This window comes from Haliaeetus albicilla, chromosome 24, assembly GCF_947461875.1.
Source record: "Haliaeetus albicilla chromosome 24, bHalAlb1.1, whole genome shotgun sequence".
NCBI classification, from domain to species: Eukaryota; Metazoa; Chordata; class Aves; order Accipitriformes; family Accipitridae; genus Haliaeetus; species Haliaeetus albicilla.
The window spans coordinates 24609999-24628101 of NC_091506.1; the positions used below are offsets into that span (position 1 = coordinate 24609999).

At 42.4% G+C, this 18103-nt stretch overlaps 1 protein-coding gene across 14 annotated transcripts in view; it reads right to left on the reverse strand.

Moving 5' to 3' along the window:
- WNK2 (WNK lysine deficient protein kinase 2) overlaps positions 1–18103 on the reverse strand; it is a 118495-nt gene that overhangs the window by 40506 nt on the left and 59886 nt on the right. For 9 of the 14 annotated variants that reach the window (XR_011322032.1, XM_069769880.1, XM_069769878.1 and 6 more), the window contains exons 8-13: positions 17150–17438; positions 13746–13942; positions 10903–11055; positions 7240–7431; positions 5615–6160; positions 2760–3074 (exon numbers count right to left, since the gene is read on the reverse strand). Coding sequence is in view for 13 of the 14 variants with exons in the window: in XM_069769880.1 (XP_069625981.1) it covers positions 2760–3074; positions 5615–6160; positions 7240–7431; positions 10903–11055; positions 13746–13942; positions 17150–17438 (1692 nt within the window). In the remaining variant the exon portion in view is untranslated. The remainder of the gene's footprint in view (positions 1–2759; positions 3075–5614; positions 6161–7239; positions 7432–10902; positions 11056–13745; positions 13943–17149; positions 17439–18103) is intronic. The other 5 variants (XM_069769871.1, XM_069769876.1, XM_069769872.1 and 2 more) reach the window with 4 other exon arrangements.

Genomic DNA, 18103 nt, shown 5'->3' on the forward strand with positions numbered 1-18103 from the left:
TCGATAAAAAATAAATGTCCCATTTTACCCTCCCAACATTACTTCTGTCCAAAGCATCAGTATCTGTGCACAACCACTTTTTAAGACAGAGCCACTAATCTGCTAGTTCCCTTCCGCTGTCTCTAAAGCAGAGGAGGTGCTGAAAGAAACAAAACAGTTCTCACCGCAATGGAAAAACTTGATTGCAGGACAAATCCACATCAGCACCTACCTAATTTTATTTATGAATGGATATAAAGTATAAGCTATTTTGCTTCATTGCTTGGTTTAGTTTCCTGAAGTATCTTAAGTATTTTCATTCTATTTGGCTTATCGTAAAAATTTCTGGGGAACTTACAAATAAAAGACGAAAATTCATCATTTAAAACCACCGCCCTCACACCATGTCCTCTTGCTCTCTACACAATAGAAATTTTCCCTATAATCTTCCCTCTTCCCTGGTTGCAATGCTAGGACAGACATTGACAGCGTGACTTTTGCATCAGGTAGACCTGTTTTCACAGAATTTGTGATGATGGTGCTACTGGCCCTACCATAACAAACTTACTATATATGTACACAGACACACACACCTGTGCATGTACATAACCATATATGTATGTACACACACCCCAAATATATTCATAAGTATATATAATTTTATATATATTTATAGATATATTTGCAACCATATGTCTATAAAATCCTTCTGTAGACACACAGCTAGAAACAAGCCCCTTGACTGTCATCACCACATCTTAATACCAAAGCAGTTGGTAGACTGGAGTTAAAAGCTTAGCGGTTAACCAGTCAACCCCACTCGCTGCTTATAATGCCACACATATGCCATGCCAAGCTTGACTGCAGTTTCAATAAAACTGCAAAATTAATGAACAGTGAGAACACAGACATAATGTATCTAAAATTTAGTAATCCACTTGATCAAGTGCCTTACAAAATCTCATTTGCCTGATCAATTCAGATTGGTTTGGATGTGAGTACTGCCACACATTTAAACAAAAGAGAAAAGATAAAAACATTATGGCAGAGTGGCAACGAAATGCAGTGTTTCAAATATATACAGCTATGAAACTCCTCTTACACCCAAGAAAACCTTAGCAATATATGTCATAAAATCAGCATGGGGAGCACGTTGATGAATTTGACTATCCTATGATATTGGATTTCCTTAAATTGAAAGAGAGAAGGGAGTTAACTTATGGATGGAATATGAGAATGAAGTCAGCAAAACAGTGGTTAAATGTTCCTAGGGAAATGATGAAGTGATAGGACAGACATATGCCTCAGTGGGCTTGGATTTCTCAGGTAATATAGGATAACTTGTAGCTCCCATATCACACTGCACAGTAACAACAAGGTTTATTCATATTTCGAGAATCTCTAATGGGATGGACCCTGCATTGAAGGCTGTAGTTTTGGCATCAGCATTGAACCTGACATGAGCTGTGCATACAGAAAAAAAGGCAGCTGGAGAAGAAATACCCTGAGTAAGGGTTACGCCTGACCCAGCCAGGCTTTACGTGGGGATTCTGCAAGTGAAGCACTATAGACAGGTTCTACCATTTCTGCTATACCTAACCCACAGGATACAGAAATTCACCAGGAAACATTCTGCCTCACAGCACGAATATTTATTTGACAAGAATTAGGCTGCCATTAGAAGGACCGGCAAAAGGGGGAACTAGAATCTAGTTTTAGTGTTAGCAGCATCCTTACTGAACACGTTCTGGAAGAGGAGTTAAGCTGTACCTCTAATGAAATTCGTAGGCTGCACTGCGCAGTCAAGGCATGCGGCAAGGGCATGAAAGCATGGGTAAAAACAGAAGAGATTTAGTTTGAAAAGATGGACACTGTTACTTTGGGAGGAAAGGTAGCTCAGAACAGAGAGCCTCAAGAGGAGCAATTCTGAAAGCACAATTGCTGAGGGACATTTCCATTCAGAAGTGGCAAACAAATCAGGCTTATTTACTGAAATCCAGTACAAATGCCAAAACCTTTGTTTTGCTTTGCGTATGGATATCTGTTGAAGAGTTGAAGGGAGGGAAATGTTCTGTGACATTCTGTCAAGACTGAAGGTTACACAATTATGGGAGTGGAAAGAAAAGTCAAAACAGCAGACAGGAGGAGCTGACAGTTTGATAAAGCAAAACAATAAAATGTATCTTGCTTATATGACCACTGAAAGTTGGGAATGCCTACGAATATTTGAAGAAACAAAAATCCCAGGGCTAGACTAGAATTCAGGTAATGCAGGAGGATACAACGCTAAATGAAATGGGAATAAGGCTCAAACTGAGGAGCACAAAGAGCTTCTACATAGTGAAGAATCAGATTATGAAGCAGTTTCTTAAGGCAGATGATGACTGGTTGCACAAGTGCTTGAGACATTTAAAACAAGACTGGACAAAACATGGATGAAACTCTACAGAACAGCTTCTTACACCCCCCTCCCCCCCGCCGCCCCAGGACTTAAAGTAATTTCTATCTCTCTGTTTGCACTCAGCTATGGACAAAGAGGTACTTAGTCCTGCTGCCTCATTCCTTCAGGGAGACATTTCACACGGTACAACATGCAGTTTCCAGCTTCATTTGAAATAGCCCATTATTTGCTGACCCAGCGTCGCCAGCATCTTGGACAAGCGGCTCTATATGGTGAGAGGGGATAATCTCCCTTGTGAAATAAGCCCACTATTTCACCAAGGAGTAAGTAAGAAGGTTAAGGTGAGGCTGGTGAGTTACTTCAGAGGAAACGTCTCTACCTCTTGAGATGTCTCTGCGACTGCCTGGACGGCTGAGCAGGGAGCTGGGAGCTGCTGACCCAGCGGCTGGGAAAGATCGGGCTGAAGCTGCAGCAGAGCAGAAGGCTGAAGAGGCAGACCGTGATCTATGGGGACAGGCGGACTAGCGGTAGCAAGGCTGCCATGAATCTGTGAAATGCCTTCTGGAGCGACGCGGGGAGGCAACAGTTCAGGCTGCAACTGCAAAGGCGGTGACATGACTATTGAAGGTTGCACAGGCAGCACGGGCACCTGGGCTCCAGCTTCCAAAGCATACTGAGTGTGTCCAGTAATCTGCTGTAACACAACAGACAGCTATTAAAACAAATCTCTGCTTAGAGTGCTTGTGACTTACATGACAAGGTACTAAAGCCACCGGAGTTCACAGAGAAAGGATTATAATTCTGCAGTGAGACTATTTGTGTGGTCTCTGCTTGGAAAGGTTACTCAATGAGTTTAAACTTGCTTTGAAACAACCAAATAAAAAATCTAAGGGTTCTTCATATATAATTATGACAATGTGCGTATTGCTTAAGCACTATTTAATTTGTAGAAACAAAGACGTATTCTGCCAAGAAATTAAAATCTTCGATTATGAATTCATTGTCCTGAATAATTTACTCTGTCTTCAACAAGCCTACCACAATGTCCATGCAGAGAAAAATATACTCCACCCATAATCTAAATCAGGATTTTTAAAAAAATCCTCTATATATGTAGAATCGGTAGCTGGTATAGACCACACAGTTAACTCTTTTTTACTGAATACATACCAGTGTCTTACGGAACACACTGTTTTCCGTTTAGTTTAAACATTTAAGACACAGCTTAACTCTTGACATGCTAAGCACCAAGGCCACAATCCTGCCAACGCTTCCTTGTGTTACACACACAGAGGAAGTTTCATCTATCTCAGTGGATTTCTCCAGTGCATTAAAATAACTCCTGTGCGTAAGCGCTTTGTGGGTGGGAACTGGACCGATGCGATTAGATGCCAACTACCTTAGAAACTATGTTGTTATTCTGCATAACAGTTCTTTTGAGTTGTACATTTAAGAACAGAACATTCTCCTTTTAGGTACATTATGTATTTTTCCAAGGGGACGGAGCTTGTAGGAAGAGGAAAAAGAAAAGAAAGGAAAATATGGAAGAAAAAAGGTTTTTTAGTACCAGGTATAACTCTGCCTAATTTTTACTTTTTTTTGAAGTATCACCACCTAGAGATTTAGACTATTTGGAGATTAAAAAAAAAAAAATAAAAAATCAAGACTCAGACAAGAACTAGGCCACACAATTTCGTTACTGCATGCTCTCTGCAGATTCTGGATATGAGCTGAAATTATTATTCCGGGTTCTAATGTGGATAAAAATAAGGACGCAATGTGCTTTCCAACACATAATGGTTACAAGACTGCCTAAGTGGAGATTGTTAGAATAGCAACTGCGGTGCACATTGCAGAAGAGCAGCGAATTTTTAAAAAAAAAAAATCTTATATAACTAGAAAAATTCACAAAATATTTCAATGTATAATTTACCTGGGCAAAACTGAACTCAAGAGGTGCTAAACATCACCTGCCAAAAATGCACAGCACTGGAAAGCCTTTATTTACAGAAATACCTCTCCATTGAACGTACTTTAAAACACAGAACAATGTCTCTGCACTTGTCCATCTCGTTTGTAATAGCTATTTTTTTATCCTAAAAATATTACTGTGCAATTCTTCCACACCTGTTTGATAGATAATCACTGTGTCAGGGCGGTTTGGGATTATCATCAGTTCTCCAGTTTTGGTGTTTGCCATGCTTGCTGTGCGTAATGAGCCTGATGCAATTCCCTCTAAAGCCATTGGAAACATTATGGCTAATGAGCTCAGCGGTAACTGTCTCGGGCTCCGTGTTGCCTACATTTTCACAAACTGTATTTCTGTACCAGAAATACGGCTGAAGAGAGAAATTTTAAAATGATGTACTGCTTTGAAGATGCCATGATACGGCAGGTTGAAATGGGATGTTATGAATTTTAATCAATATGTTACAGCAAAGTGATATAGTAGAACACAGATTTTCAAGAATGCTATTATTAACAGATTTAGCACGCTCTCCTGCTTGGGTCAGGATGCATTTCATGTTGTCATATCACGGATGTGGCAATAGAAGTATTTACAGACTCTGTCAACAAGTCCTGAACCAGTTCTCTTGTAAATACTGCTAATATTGGAAGCTCCATTGTATGCTTCATTTCTTTTAAGGGGGAAAGGGTCGGCAGCTAGAATCCGTTCTTGTCTGATAGACCTCTTCCACACAGTTTTCTGGAGTCATTATCGAACGGCCATTTCCCTTTACTGTTTTAAAGCAGTTCTACATCAAAACAACTCTATCACTCCTACCAGCTCACCCATATTTTGCCACGAGCGTACAACAGCCTACGCGTCGTGCGCAGCCTGGCGCGAAGGCACCAGCGAGGCTGGGCGGCTGCCGGCTCTCCTGCCGCAGCGGAACGACAGCTCACGCTTCCTTCGTATTTGAGACGGGAGAAGGAAGAGGGAATTCAAGAAGCGCTCTTGTCAGCTCGCTTCCCAAAGCCCCTTAGCTTATTCCCTATATCCTTGATATCCACCTGTCCCTGGATTAAGACCTCACCCGCTCCACCTGACCTCACAGCTCCAGCAACCACCTCCAGGACCGAGGACAAGAAGTTAACAAAACGTCCTAAGAGCAAGGTCAAGAAAACCTCCCTGCTGTGTGTCTACACCGGAGCGAGCCCCGGGAACGCCTGCGTTCGGGAACCACCCTCCGGTCCAGTAGCGACCGGCCCCGCGCCCGGTGGGTTGATTACCTGGTGGCCAGCCCCAGGCGCGGCCAGAGTCTGTTCTGGAGGATGAATTACGCTTGGCTGAAGCGACTGAGGAGGAGGAGGAGGAGGCTGCTGCGGCTGGGACACTGCTTGCGTGCTCTGCGCGTGATGGGGAGAGGGCGCTTCGCTCTGAATGATCTGCTGGAAGGTGGTCTGGTACATCTGCTGCTGGGGGAGCTGGGGCACCCCGTGATGCGGTGGCAACGCTGGCACTCCCGGCGGAGCCACGGCAAGCAGCGGTATCGTAGCAGCCGACATATTTGGCACTATCGTTTGGCAGGGCAAGACCAAAGAAGCCACGGTGGTATGAGGAAGATTGACTGCCTGCATGGGGAGGGCAGGGGAGTTTGGTGCCATAGGCAGAGTGGGGTTCATGGGGAGGCTGGGTAAAATCACGGCTGGAGCAAAATACTGAGAAGGAGCAGGTATGGGGGGCACGTTTGCAGCAGGCATATCAGAGAGGTTTGGAGGAAGGCTGTCAAGTCCTGCCAGAGGAGTAATTGCAGGAATGACAGGAAACTGAGGAATCTGAAAAAAATATAATATCACATAAATTGCAAGTGCTTTCACTGATGGTACAAAGTAGTTTCATTTGCCATACAAGTACGTAGAAATCACCTGCGCCATGATGATAATTATGTCTGTTTGTTAATCACTTCCATTCATTTCCTGAGGTTTATAAACAGCAATAAACTCTGATTTACGCTTAAATCATTAGTAAAAGAAAAAAATTTCCTTTCGGGGGGGACGTCTTCATACCTTAGAAGCTTAGGACTATTTCTAACGCTAGCTTGAAGCCCTCAAGCAACATACTAATTAAAAGTTGCTTTCATTTTAACAGAAATGAAAAGGAATTGGACCAGGCAAAACGCAAAACTCTGTCATGCAAAATTCGGTAAGACAATTTAAAACCCTTGTCTCTAAACAGGCTGGCTGCAACCCAGGCAGCACGGAAGATCCCATAAAAGGGTTTTTACAATCAAAACTCCCAGTGACATAGCAGACCGTAACTACCCTTTCATCGTGGAAGCAGCTTGCTTCTTCCCTTCGGCGCAAGCTGCTTCACATCACGGTGGCTGTCACTAGCAAACATGCTAACAGCACCAACAAACCCTTCCAGGCCAAGGAAAGGGTCCGTCCCTGGTACTGAAAACAGAAACAGGGCTGAGAGCTAGGGAGGGGGGGCGGGAGGGGGGTGGGGAAAGTGGTGAAGTCAGGAGCTCAGAAAAAGAAAAAAAATGGGCAACTTCTCATGCTCTTAAGCCAGGGATGGGGAAGAGAGTATGCCAGAGGGGAAGGTGCAAAAAAACCCCAACCCCCAAAAAACAACAACAACAAAAAAGCAGAAATGCAGTTATTGCAATTTTGTAACTGCCATTAACTGGATTCTCTAGGCATGACACAGGATTACTCACAAAGGAGATTTTTGCTTCACCAAAGACAAATAGTAAAGAAATATACAGGAATTAGGAAAAAGCTATACTCTTATGGACTAATTAAATCAGCATGCATTCAAAATAGCCACACAAAAACTGCAAATCATGTTAATTATTAGCTGGAAAGCTTTACTCAAAGTGATGTATTCACACAGTTTTCAAAGATATTACCTGGGAGGGGGCCACCGGTGGAAGCTGTGGCACAGTTGAAATCTGAAGGGGTTTTAGTGGTGTACTGCTAGCTGCCACCTGAGAGGTCTGGGGTTGATACTGGGGTAACAGATGGGTTGCAGGCTGGATTGGGCAAACGGGCTGGCTGGCAAGCACCTGCTGCAGAGAAGCTTGCTGGGATATGGGTTGCTGCTAGGAAAGAAAAGAAGAATAAAAAATGTTATAGCCTGAATATTACGAAAGAACCAGTTCACTGGACGCAGCCACCTGCTACTCTCTCCAGTTCAAGCCACACAGTTGGAACAGAACTGCCACTCGGAGTAGGGACGGTTTATAGAAGAGAAGGGCGCTCCTAATTTAAACACTGTACAAGAGCCTATGTTTAAAACACATTTAAATGCAAGATACATTACCTGAAAAGACAAGTTCTAACTGTCTTGGAAAGGTTATTTGTAATGACTCAGACTCTTTAAATCCCAGAGATTGTTCTAGTTGGCCCTGTAAAATCCCCACCTACTAACTTCAAAGATTCCTACTATGCAGATTATACCCAGCTAATCTTGGCATTCAAAAGCTGACTACATAATGTAGCAGACATTGAAATATACAACACTTATTATCTGAGACATGAATAAAACACAATAATTATAGTAAAAGCTGGATCCCAGTTATTTCTGAGGTGCTGTAGTAACAATGTGGCAGCCAAAAAAGCAGGTTTACCCTTCCAGGGAAAACAGTGCTCCACTGGCCTGCCAGATTTTATACAGTAGAACAGAAATAAAAAGCTGCATTAAAGCTGAAAAGAATCAGTAACAAACTTTCACATTTTCCATGCTAGCGGGTACCTCCTTCTTCAGTCCCTCTAATTAATGCTGAAAGTACTTTAAAAAACATCTTCTGTTTCAGAAGCATGGCACCGAGGCACCGGCTTGGCTCTGGATTGACCACCTTGGGACGACAAGACTGATTGCTTCACCTGGGCTCTGCAGCCCATAGAACCTAACACCACGCCTGATGGTCAAAAGGTAACTTTAAAATGAACAGCCAAGCATTTTTATCTTTCATCTTCGCCACTTCCACCATAAATCAGCATCAGAATATTTTGCTCTGCGCTTTTTTAGTGGAAGGATTCTTCAACCAGTTTTTGGGTATTAATACAATAAAACTGTAGAGGATGCATCAAGGAAGCAAGATGCCATGCACCCTTAAACAGCTAGAACTCAACCACGACTGGTAAGTTTCCAATACAAGCATTGGTGAACAAAAGAGCATTTGGCGGCTGGTATGGAGTGTCTGGGGCTGAAGGCACGGAATGCCACATGCAGTGCAAGACGTGCTGGAGACGGCACTGAGGAACTCTGCACAGCACCAGCTCAGCTCCTGCAGCATTTATCAATCCTGCCTCTGTATTCAGCTTGCCACATTCAAGAAAAAAAACCAATGACATGGCTCTGTATTGCAGTTTCTGCCATTCCAGCTTTTGGGAAAGCAGGGGCGTTCACCCAATTAAAATCCCAAACTCAAGGGAACGGCAGCGCCGATGCAAACAAGGGCTCAGCAGGAGCTGGGCTGGTACTGCTGTGGAGACAGAGCACACCAGCGAGATGGGGGGACGGACCCCACTCGTCCCACAGCGTGAGCTCTGCAACACGGGAAGTTCCTGCCTGGCCCAGCCCGACCTCAGGAGCGGGACAGCCACATGCGCACGGTGCCGGGCTGGAGCCGATCGCCCCTGCCAGCACCCAAAGCCAGCTCAGGTATCGCGGCGTCCCTGGCCGGGTTAATCTGCAGCTCAGACAGGCTGCCCGCAGATAACGGCAGATTGAGCACGCGGACACAGGCTGTTCGACCCACCTTCAACCTGAGAGGACACTGCATGAAAAGCAGAAGGACTGCGCTTGTGGAACTAAGCAGCCGAAAGCCTCCATTTCAAATTGAATTTGTGTTTTACGAAACGCTTGTGAATTGCACAAGGCGTAGGGAGGGGAAAATATCCAAATGAATCACGCTAACTTTGCCTCGTTATAACCTTAACACTATAAATGCACAGATAACCAAATTGGGGGGGAAAAAAAAAAAAGAGGAGATGCAACATTGATCCCATGTGTCTGACCCGTCAGTGTATATTCATACAAGATCAACACATTTCATTCTGTTAGACAGATGAATTTTCTCACCCCCATTTCCCATTCTTTCGTTGACCTGCCCTACCATTCATGTACAAAAGACTGCAGATCTCTCCTGCTCATGGCATCATGCTGGAGACTGGGAACACCAGACCCACTTCTGTCTCTGAGGCACACAGGTGCTCTGGGAAGTTCTGCACAGAAGCTTTATCATTTTACCTATTTCTGTAATAATAATATTGTAAAACGTCAGTCTGTTTTAGGGCTTCCCAGCAAGATCAGAAAACAAAGACAGGCTAGTTACTAAATCCTTTTACTATCAGGGATAGAATTACTTCAAGAGACAGCAACACTGTGAGGAAAGGGCATGTGAAAAATTGAGCAAGTTGGGCAAATATCCTATTCCAAACCAGCATTTACTCACGGGGGAAAACAAATAACAGATTTTGAACTGTCATCATAAAGCTCCAAAGGCCACTAGACAGATCTGTGCAACTGATGAGGTCCTAAATTTGCATAAGTGTAAAATTTTTTGGCGGAGAGAACCATGAGAATATCCCTGCCCATTAGAAAAAAACCCCGATATATGACAAAACTTCACATAAGCATATGGTTTTCAATGAGACCAAATTACATTGTTCCCATACTGATACTTTCAGAAGAACAGGGCATGTTAAAAAAAAAAAGGGGGGGGGGGCAATCTGTGAGAGAAACGTTGATAACTAAAAAAGTTTGGAGGAGTATGATACATGCCAGTCACAAAGTATACAGACACTCCCCAGCCCCGTCAACAGTTTCTTCCGAAGGAAGCCAAGCTTTCAGTAGAATGACAGAAAAGAGCCACGAATTACCACGCGTACAGGTCCGTGGCTACATTCCCCCCAGGCTGCCTCCTCCTCTGCACAAGGAGGCGATCGCAGCCTTCGCAGCCGCCCCTCTGCTGCTTGAGAGCTGTTCTGTAAATACCTTTAAGGGACACAGGTTTGGGGGGAATTCGATAACTCAAAATGCACAAAGAATTACTATCTGGAGACAATTCAGAGAGAGACAGACTCTTCCCTTGGAAGATAAAGCTACTGGCTGGGTGCCTATACTGAGCTATATTTAACACGCGTGCACAACTCAAAAAGCAGCATCACTGAGGATTCGGAGACAACTGACACCAGGCAACAGAGTCTCTTTCTAACCGTTTAGAAAGGAGGTGCCAAATAATAACGCAAAATTAATAAAAAACTATTTGATATTTAAGGATAGTACACTGAAATCAATGCAAGGTTTCAAGCCGATGCTGTTAAGCCGCAACGGAAGAGAATTCCAAACTGCATTGAGATGTTCCAAGGTACCACCCAACAGTTGTCCTCAAGCTCGTTGCTCTTCCATGCCTTAAACCCAACAACCTCTGCCCCATCCCTAAGTCTCTCAAGTGGCAGTTCAGCAGTTTCAAATGCCCCAAACTTGCTACGGGCATGGGTTGGAGCAGAGCACGGGCAAGGAACGGGAGGAGAAAAGCGCTTTTCGGCAGCAGCTGAGCTCTCACCTGTTGGCCGGCCAGCGCCGGCTGCGGCTGCCCCAGCTGCAGGGAGGAGACGGTGGTGGGCTGGACGACGGGGAATGGCATGGCCGGCTCCTGGTAGTGCTGGGGCCGCTGGGAGACCACTGCCGGCGCAGCCTGAACCGCGGGGAGGCCAGGCTGCGGGAGGGAGAGCACTGCTTTAGAGGAGAGCAACCCGCGCGTTAAGAGCCTCTGCGACTCTTCATCAAGAAAAGAATTGCAAGTAAACAGTCTACTCGGTACTTGGTTCAAAACAGAGGGGGGGAAATAAAAAAAAAAGAAAAATTATCTGCAAGGAATGGAAAGTTATTTAATCTAAAAATGTGGGAAAAAGTCAGAAAATTCCAAATAAAACAACAAACTGCATTGCATTTCTTTCTGGAAGCAAGCGTGCAGAGCAGTAAAACTACTGAAAGCGCATACACAGTGACTGAGAATATACCAACAGCAACAACAAGGTGTTAAGTGGGTGAAACAGAAATTTATCTTTACAGAGATTTTTATAATTTCATAAAGAATCTTTATCTTCCAAAAAAGCAGGTAATTTACTTGAAACGGATGCTAAGAAAACATATAGAGATATGAGAACCAAATGAAAACCACAGGGGAAGTGGAAACAAAAAAAAAAGGGGGAAATTCAGATAAGGTTTGTAACAGCAGCAGTTCTCTAAAACTTCAGCTCAAACAAAGTAGATAAATTAAAAATAAACAGAATGTCAGACTGAGGCTCATAAGCCTAAAGAAAACCCCAAACTAATACAGCTCCAGTTATGTGCTTATTATCTTGGTAAATAATCTCCCAGATAAATAGTGAATTTTTTTTTTTTCCTTGGAAAATGGAAGGTTTTGAGTCAGACTTTTGTTTCCTGTGCTGAGATTTTCAAACCTTGGAACTTTTTACCCAAGTTATTGCAGGAAGAAAAAACTATGGAAACCCCATCAGAAAATAAAAACCTATGAGAAATATTTTGCTCATGAATAAAAGGTTATGATCTTTCCAAACCCTCAATCACAAAAAAGAAGTAATGCATTTAGGTTAAAGTTACTGAAACCTATCAATGGAAAGAATGAGTCTGCTCTAAAAGAGTATGCTGTACAGCTCAATTTAATAAAAAAAAAAATTAGTTAGTGCTTCAGGTGAACAAGAAACGAGGAAGGATGTATCCCAGGAGACGTATGCACATAGGAAAGGTGGTTTCCACAGTGGAGGGAGCTGGCTACAGATGCCAAGGATGAATTTTTTTCCTTCAGGTAAATGGAGTCATGTTTCAATGCATTCACAAAATACAGTTCCTAATTTCTTGCAGGCATTTTGGAAAATACAAGGTAAAACCAGGGAAAATGATGTGCTTCCCAAGTACACAGGGTAAATCTGGATCGAGCAGGAAAAAACCGTTGGTCCTGGATTTTATTTTTTCTTCTCTGAAGTCAAATAGGATGAAACAAAAAAAATTATCCTACCACATCATCACTGTCATTTTTACTAGGCAGGTTGCTTCCACTGCTCGGGGTAGCTGCAGTGACCAGCTTGCTCTCTGCCAGCGGTGTTCTGCCAGCGCAGACTTTACAACAGGGATGGGACCATCCAGGCACGTTGGCTTCTCTGCCATCGGAGGGTTCAGAAGGCAAAATGTTTTCTGTAACTCTTGCAGATCTCATGGGAGAAGTACCGGTCTTTTGGCTAATTATGTATTGTAAAGATTCATGTAACAGAGGCAGGTCTAAACTTCTGCCGCATGGCCTGCTTGTTTAGGGAAGAGGTTGAGACACCAAGTTTTCTGGGAGCTGGCCACCTGGGGAGCGAGCACTTTCAACAAGCATCAGGACTTCTGATGCGTTTTGATTTTGGCCAGACTGAAATAAGGAGGCTAGGCATGTCTGATGAGACTGCTGAGGAAGCCTTAGCTCTGTAGGGTTTGCAGAGGTCCCCAGTGCCACCAGAAGCGATGACGAGCCTGCCACCTCCTCTCTAGTCTGCCCATACGTGTCTTCTTCACCCAGGTCTTGGGGAAAGGACGTTGGTTTTGGAGTCAAAGCCACGACAGGGTCGCTGTGGCGGCGAAAAGCAGCGTGAGCGCTGCCTGTCCTGTGGGCTGGGTGCAAGCTGGAGCTGGAACACCGTGCTGCCACAGCTTCTGAAGTTCGTGTTGTACCTCTCACTGGAAGCACCTGAAGATTTATGTTCGCTTGCATATGTTTGTTCTTGCACCAGTAGTTCCATTAATTGCTTTTGGTCAAGGTCATAACGGCACAAAAACGGGAGCAAGTGTGAACGTCTGACTGGGCTACCAGCACCTGATTTTGGAGCCTCAGTAATGGATATACATCGCTGACTCTGTGCAAGATTAAATCCAAACCCAGAGCCAGAAAGGCAGGGACTGGATGCGTGACCTTTGTCACAGCTGGAAGAAACATCAGACCCAAAAGAGTCTTGAACAAACAAAGGAATAATAATGTGTGGCTATACTAACAGCGAACAAAAACAAACAGAAGAGTTCTCAACTACATGCATGAGTTTAAAACCAATAATTGCAAAGCTACTAATGTAGTTCAGCAACAATGGACTGATAAGAAGCTTTTTTACTGAAAGTATGACAGCTGCCAGTGAAGCACTTCTTCAGAATGGCAAATCTAGCTAGCCATACACCATCTAAGCGCACGTTTCAGATCAACTAGAAACGTATTACTAAGCGAGTCACCATCGATAGAGGTGACTGAGGAATATATAAAGCAAGCCCTGGAATCCGTACGTGCTGAAAACAAGAGTATAAATGAGCCATTAAGTATGATCTGGGATACAAAATTATTTCGAAACGCTTTAGACTTACTCCTGAGGGCTGCTGGTAGTGCCCCAGCTGCTGAAGGCTATGGGGCACAGCCTGGCTCTCGCTCAGAGGTGGGCTGTACACCCGCTGGATAGCAGGAGGGACTGGATCAGGCAGAGACGAGTAGATGACACTTTGCTGGCTGCTTTGGGAGTCTGAATAAACAGTGGACCCCTGGCCACTGTCAAATGTGCTGTCGGCTGAAAGAACAGCATTTTTTTATTAGAAGCTCAACAACTCCAAACATTCAAGTAATGATTTTAGAGCAAGGTCAACACTGGCTTATGTAATTAGCATTTTTACTAACCTAGTCCTTTCCATTATATAAATAAATTATACAACACAAATGTTATTTTCCACAAAAGGCACACACTGCTTCTCTTAAGCCAAAAACCATCCCCACGGATTTCTCTGCATGATGGTATTTTAGGCACATTGATATTTCCTTTAAAGGGCATAAGGTTGACATTAAGAATTGCAGATGTTTATAGATTTTGTAGGATGAAAGGAAACCCCAATTGTAACGTTCATAGCAGATCATAGAGTCTTTTAGGGTCAGATCTCCCAGAAATGCACTGACTTTGACAACATCTTTTATTAGCAGCACTGAAAATTACAAATTTCTTTATATTGTATGCATTATTAGTTCCGCAACTCATACCCTACTTGAGTATGTAGCAATATCTCAAGATGAAGAACAGATAACAAAAAATTTGCAGGTCTGCAGTGATTTAGGAGTACCATTTAGAGCTCTGTCAGAGTTTCTCATGCAGAGTGTTTGTCCAGCTACCTGCAGAATTGCCCAGCTACAGGTACTGGGCAAGTATCATATGTTTTGTCCAATGGAAATAAAACTGTACCATTGAGTATTACTGATTTAAAAATGCCTTTTCACAAATTTTGAAGCCTGTAAAGTACAGGTACCCAGTTCTTCTTGAGCATAAGCTACTGTTTTCTTCAGCTGAGAAATGAAATGAGACAATCAAGACTGTAGTTGTAAGTACCCAAAAGACAAAGAGCTTGTAACAGAGATTTAAAATTCAAAACTGAAAGAAAACTGTAAACAGTTACAAAAAAACAGCTTGAATTACAGTTAAGTTTAAATGCTATTTCTTTTTCTGACACATTCCATCTTCTCTTTTTTCCATATTCCAAATAAGGTTTTACTTATTTGGCTTTTAAATAACAAATTATTTTTTAATAGCACCTGAGATGACATTCTCCTCAGTACTCGCAAACTATTCTCCCAACTGTTTTTTTGCAAAACTGAACTCCCCTCTATATTTATTCAGCTCGTTTCTAAAAAGAATCAACATGGCCCTACTCTAGAGAAGGCAGGGATTTGTGCCACATATACACTTCCATTTTATTACAAACGATTATTCAAGACCTCAAAGGAGGGGGGAAAAAAAAAAAAGAAAGAGTATGATGGTAGAGTGCTAAAGTAAAAGCTGTGAATCAGTCTCAGATTTTTACAGAACAACATGCATTACACACATTAAGTTATTAATTTAGGTTTTTATATTTGACCTCAGATTATATGAATTAGTAGAACACTAATTTATAGAGGTCTTAAGGCTAACATCACTAAGAAAACGTTCGAAGACATCTGATAGTGATTTGTCAAATAATACCAAGTATTGGTTAAAAGTTGAGGAGGAGTAGGAAACAAACTGTGGGGTTTATATTTAGTATAAAATTCTGCCAACTCATGTCCAAGAGAACCATGGGAAGCACAAGTAGCCTCATCGTACCATTGGAAATGAAGAGAGTCATAATGACGGTGTTTCTCAAAGGAATTAGATAGCATTAAGTAAGTATATGATCCAAAAAAATGAAATTAGATCAATTTAGGTTCATAAAAAAAGCTTTGTAAATACTGCAGTATTCTAAGTGTTATGCAAATATGGCCATTTCTCATATCTTGTAAAGGTTTGTTTTCTTCTAGAGGCATGCTTGGTTATTTTAGTATTCAAAGCAGGCTTCTGTATAGCAATTTATACAATACATGAATTAAAGCAGCAGCTGTCTCTTTGCTAAAGATAATACATCTTTAATTTAAATATGCTTATATAAAAGTCCAGAACAGTAAAACAGAAACATTATGATAATGGTTTAGTAGCAAAATACATATATCAGATTTTATCAGAAAAACTGGCTAGAAAAAAAAGGCACTCCCATAAAATTTCAAATCTTCCCAGCTAAAAATATCTGGCAACATTTCCTTCAAGATGTCTAAAAGTATAGATAAGATTTCAAGACCAGAGCTTGACTTGGTAACAAAGGTTGATTTTAGGGGACAGAGACAGGGATATGTTACTTTAGGGAAATAAAAGCACTACTTCCTCATGCCTTGCTGTTTGCTGGAGAGAAGTCTGATGCTCAGAAATAAAACAAAGAAACAACAAGCTCTGCAAGCAAAGACAGGTAGTTTCTTATTCAGAGATAGACTAAAATCAGTGCTTGAAATTAAAATAGGAGACATAAATCCAGCTGCCTTGAAATAGCCCAGCGATCACTCTTGAATCAGCCCCCAGCTGAATGTAAAGAGTTGGCACATCATCGGCTTGTAGCTAGCAGGGCCTGGACAAACAAGAGCAACCACCTACTCTGCCCTGCCATAACGAAGATCAAACAACCCCCTTGCTTCAATGCCATGAGGTCAGGACAAAATCGAGAGCCTGGAGGAACAGAGAGAGCACCTGCATCACGACCTAAGGACCCCAGTAACAACTGCAGTGTCAACCCACAGGGTCTGGTGCTCTCAGCGTGTGTGACCGAACCACAGTTGATATTTCCCACGAAACAGGGAAATCTTGAATTACATCATGTAACATTCAGAGATGGATTTTTTTTTTTTCCTGTTGTAGACCTTTGCACAAATTTCACAAAAAACTTCACACAAGCCATCAAGACTTGACTCGCAAAACACAAGAAACTGCAGCACTTTGGTTTCAGCAAGGTCTGCTTTTGAATAAACATCTCCACATTGCCAACATCATTTGAATAAGCCACCAGTTGCTCTGACCACTTTGGTGCCAATTCAACTTCTGCAGGCTCTGAAATTGTGTTTCACACAAACTTAGTGTTGATCCCACCACCTGGCACAGAAAACACGTATTTTTTGTGTCTAGCAGCAGGTCTGCTTGCTTTTCCATTTACAAATATATTATGTTTCCTGCATTTATTGCTACTGAAGGAGGAGCTATCTCTATTTTCAATTTTTCTTGAAGCTTTATTTCTTTCAAAATTGTTATGCATCTGAGACACTTGTGTTCTTTGACCTACTGTGCAAAAACATGCACAGCAGCTCATCTCACTGCTGAGCTCAGATTATATTATACTATATTATTATTTACCCTCTGACATTCATCACTGTGTGCTCACAAAACCAACACGAGACTTACATGCAACAGACGTGACGCTGGTGGGCAGGTTTTGCTGAAAGGGATGCTGGTCCGCCTCAGGCTCCTCCGACTCCGAGAGGACATGGTGACCAGTGTGAGAAAGGTAGGTGACCTGGACCTGCTGTGCATGCGGCGTCTTCAACTTCTCCAGACATTCCGAGTCCCGACGTTCCTCTGACTGCATCCTAGGCCAAATTCTCTCTCTTCTCCATAGTATTAACGCTACTCTGTCACGTATTGACTTCGCAACTATCTTGAGATCATTTTCATGAAAAAATCCAGAGTCAATCTACAGAGGAGGCACAAACTTAGCAAGATTATGTGTGCATGGACGTGCACGCACACGTGTGCACACACACGTATTACTCGAATCTCTTCCTAACAGAGAAAACAACAGTTTGAAATAACATGAATTACAAATTTACTCCTCACAGGAACAGGAACTCAGGAGCTTGATGGGGGCTTTTCTGAAGAAAAATTCTATCCGTAATGCATTTTAAAACAATAATATGTATTTCTAAGACATGAATATATATTGGGTCAATTTGTTCACCAGTTAACATCCATTGAGAAGAAGAGAGCAAGTTTAACTGCAGATAGGTTCCCTTTTTTTTTGGTTTGTTTGGAAAGACTAACAGAATAGTCAAAAGAGGAAAAAACCACCTTTGAAAAGTGTTCTCTGAGGAATGCAACTGGAGTAAACCATACTACCCCTAAATCAGAATTTATTGCCTTAACCTTTCCAGTATACACAGTGTCCCAAATTGCTGTGCTTGATATCACAAGTCATGAAGGAAAAGATGTTAACAGAATTTTGTCCCAAATTAACTTCTCTTAAATGGTAATGTCAGTCAGTACTGATTGACTTTTTATAAAGAAAAAGCCTATCGAGTCAAATGCAGATTGTTCACATTTAACTGAAAAGGGGACCAGACTTTCCCAGAATTCAACTGC